General features: G+C 64.7%; 1 protein-coding gene across 1 annotated transcript in view; it reads right to left on the bottom strand.

Moving 5' to 3' along the window:
• EMIHUDRAFT_242996 (hypothetical protein) overlaps positions 1–314 on the bottom strand; it is a gene marked incomplete at both ends in the record, with an annotated part of 1474 nt that extends 1160 nt beyond the window's left edge. The window contains one exon of the mRNA XM_005771692.1: positions 117–314. Within this exon, the coding sequence (XP_005771749.1) occupies positions 117–314 (198 nt within the window). The remainder of the gene's footprint in view (positions 1–116) is intronic.
• Between the last annotated feature and the right edge of the window lie 1550 nt (positions 315–1864).

Genomic DNA, 1864 nt, shown 5'->3' with positions numbered 1-1864 from the left:
ATGGGGGCGAGGCTCGCCAGGGCGCCTCCGCCGCCGTTGCGGCGGCGCGCCGCCGCCGCCTGGATCGCGTCGCGGATGTGCTCGTAGGCGCCCATGTAGAGAACAGTGGAGGGCACAGCCATAAGGAGCGTCGGGCGAAGCCCTGCCCAGAAGGCCGTCGCGCCCTCTGCCCGCACGAGCGTCTGCCCCAGCTGGACCATCCCGCACTCCGCCGCGCTGCCGCACGCCTGCTGCCGCACCTTCAACACCTCGAACGGCGTCACGAAGAGCGACGTCACGACAGCGCCGACAGACGCCGAGGCGGCGTTCTGCATATTTCGCTGGCGAGGAGTCGACGCGGGCAAGGGGCGAGGCGGAGAAGAAGGAGGTCTGTCCTGATTGATCATCACTGGAGGAGCCGGAGCGTAGGAGCGCGGAGCGGAGGAGCTCGGATCAGGGAGCGCGGAGCGGATCAGAGGAGCGCGGAGCGGATCAGAGGAGCGCGGAGCGGATCAGAAAGGCGCGGAGCGGATCAGAGGAGCGCGGAGAGGCGGTGCCGGTGCGTTCCTCTCCCTCTCTCCGGGCTTCCCAAGAAATCCTCGACTATCAACCACGGGCGGTGACGGCAGCCCCGGGCAGCCGCCATTCATCACTCGAACGCGCTCTCACAAGTTCCCCGGAGCTAGTAGTAATACGGCAGCCCCGGCCAGCGGCCGTTGCTTTCTTTTGCTCGAGGCGGGGCTGTGGTGGGCGGTGAGGGAGGAGCGAGCGGCCCTCGCCACACATTGACACATACACCGCAGTCAACCAGTTCAACCGCCGCGCACAACCAGCCAGCTCCGAACCCTGTCCGAACCCCCCCCCCCCCCCCCCCATCGCATTACCCCGTCCGCCTAATCTCATTACTCTTGATGAGCGGCATCAGCAAGTAAAGTTTGCTTGCTCGGCGACGGAATTTCTCAGGCTGAACTGGCGTTATCGTGGCGCCCAAAAGGCCCAGCATCGATTATCATTCCGTCTGTCCTGGCGCTAGACTACGAGCTACTATATAAGCGCGGAACTACTGCGGAAGCAAGCCGGGCTTTTCGGTCGTCCCTAAACTTGAATACTTCGCGGAGGCCATCGCAAGCAGCTTCGCAAGCCCGACGAGAGGTGCGCAGCGGCCCCGGCCGAGCCTGCCGCCACGCCACCACCAGTGATAGCAGCCTGCTCAGCGACGCCCCTCCCTGGCCCGGATGCCAGCCTGGTCGCTCGCTGACACCGCCCGCCCTGATGCAGCGCGCCGTGCTCGATCATCTCAATGGGACCCGCCGGGCTGCTTCACCGCGGCGCAGACTATACTAAGGGGGAAGGCGGCAAGGGCACTCTCGTACGTCGCAAGTGGTGGCCGCATACTACTTGGTGCGTGCCGCGTGCCGCCCGCTGTGGGGAGTACCAAGCCTGGCGTGGGGTGATACGGGGGCGACGCACGGAGGGGTCGCGCTCTGTCAAGAGTCGATTCGAGGCTCAGTCAGGGTCCCACGGAGTCCCACAAGTGTGTGCGAGAGCGGGGAGAGCGTGGAGGTCTGTGCGGCTGAGAGGGGCGAGGGACCGGGTGACGCCCACGCACGTGATGGGCACGGCAGCTCAACGTTCAAGCGCGATTTGTGGAGATGCGGTGTGTGCGCTCGAGCGTCTCACCTCGTGTCCGCCCATGCCGGTGGAGAACCGTGACGAACCACGCAGTGTAAGTGATGAGCTTGTGCAATTTGCAGCAACAGCCACCGCGGCCGCGGCTCAACAATATCAGCAATCCGTGTGTACCACATAGTTATATTTTTTTCAAGGTGCCGCCCAAATTGTGCTCTGTGGTCGGCTGGTCCTTGTCACAGCCACAGCCCTTTCG

This window comes from Emiliania huxleyi (assembly GCF_000372725.1).
Source record: "Emiliania huxleyi CCMP1516 unplaced genomic scaffold EMIHUscaffold_374, whole genome shotgun sequence".
Classification (NCBI taxonomy): Eukaryota; Haptophyta; order Isochrysidales; family Noelaerhabdaceae; genus Emiliania; species Emiliania huxleyi.
This window is presented reverse-complemented; position numbering and strand designations above follow the sequence as displayed.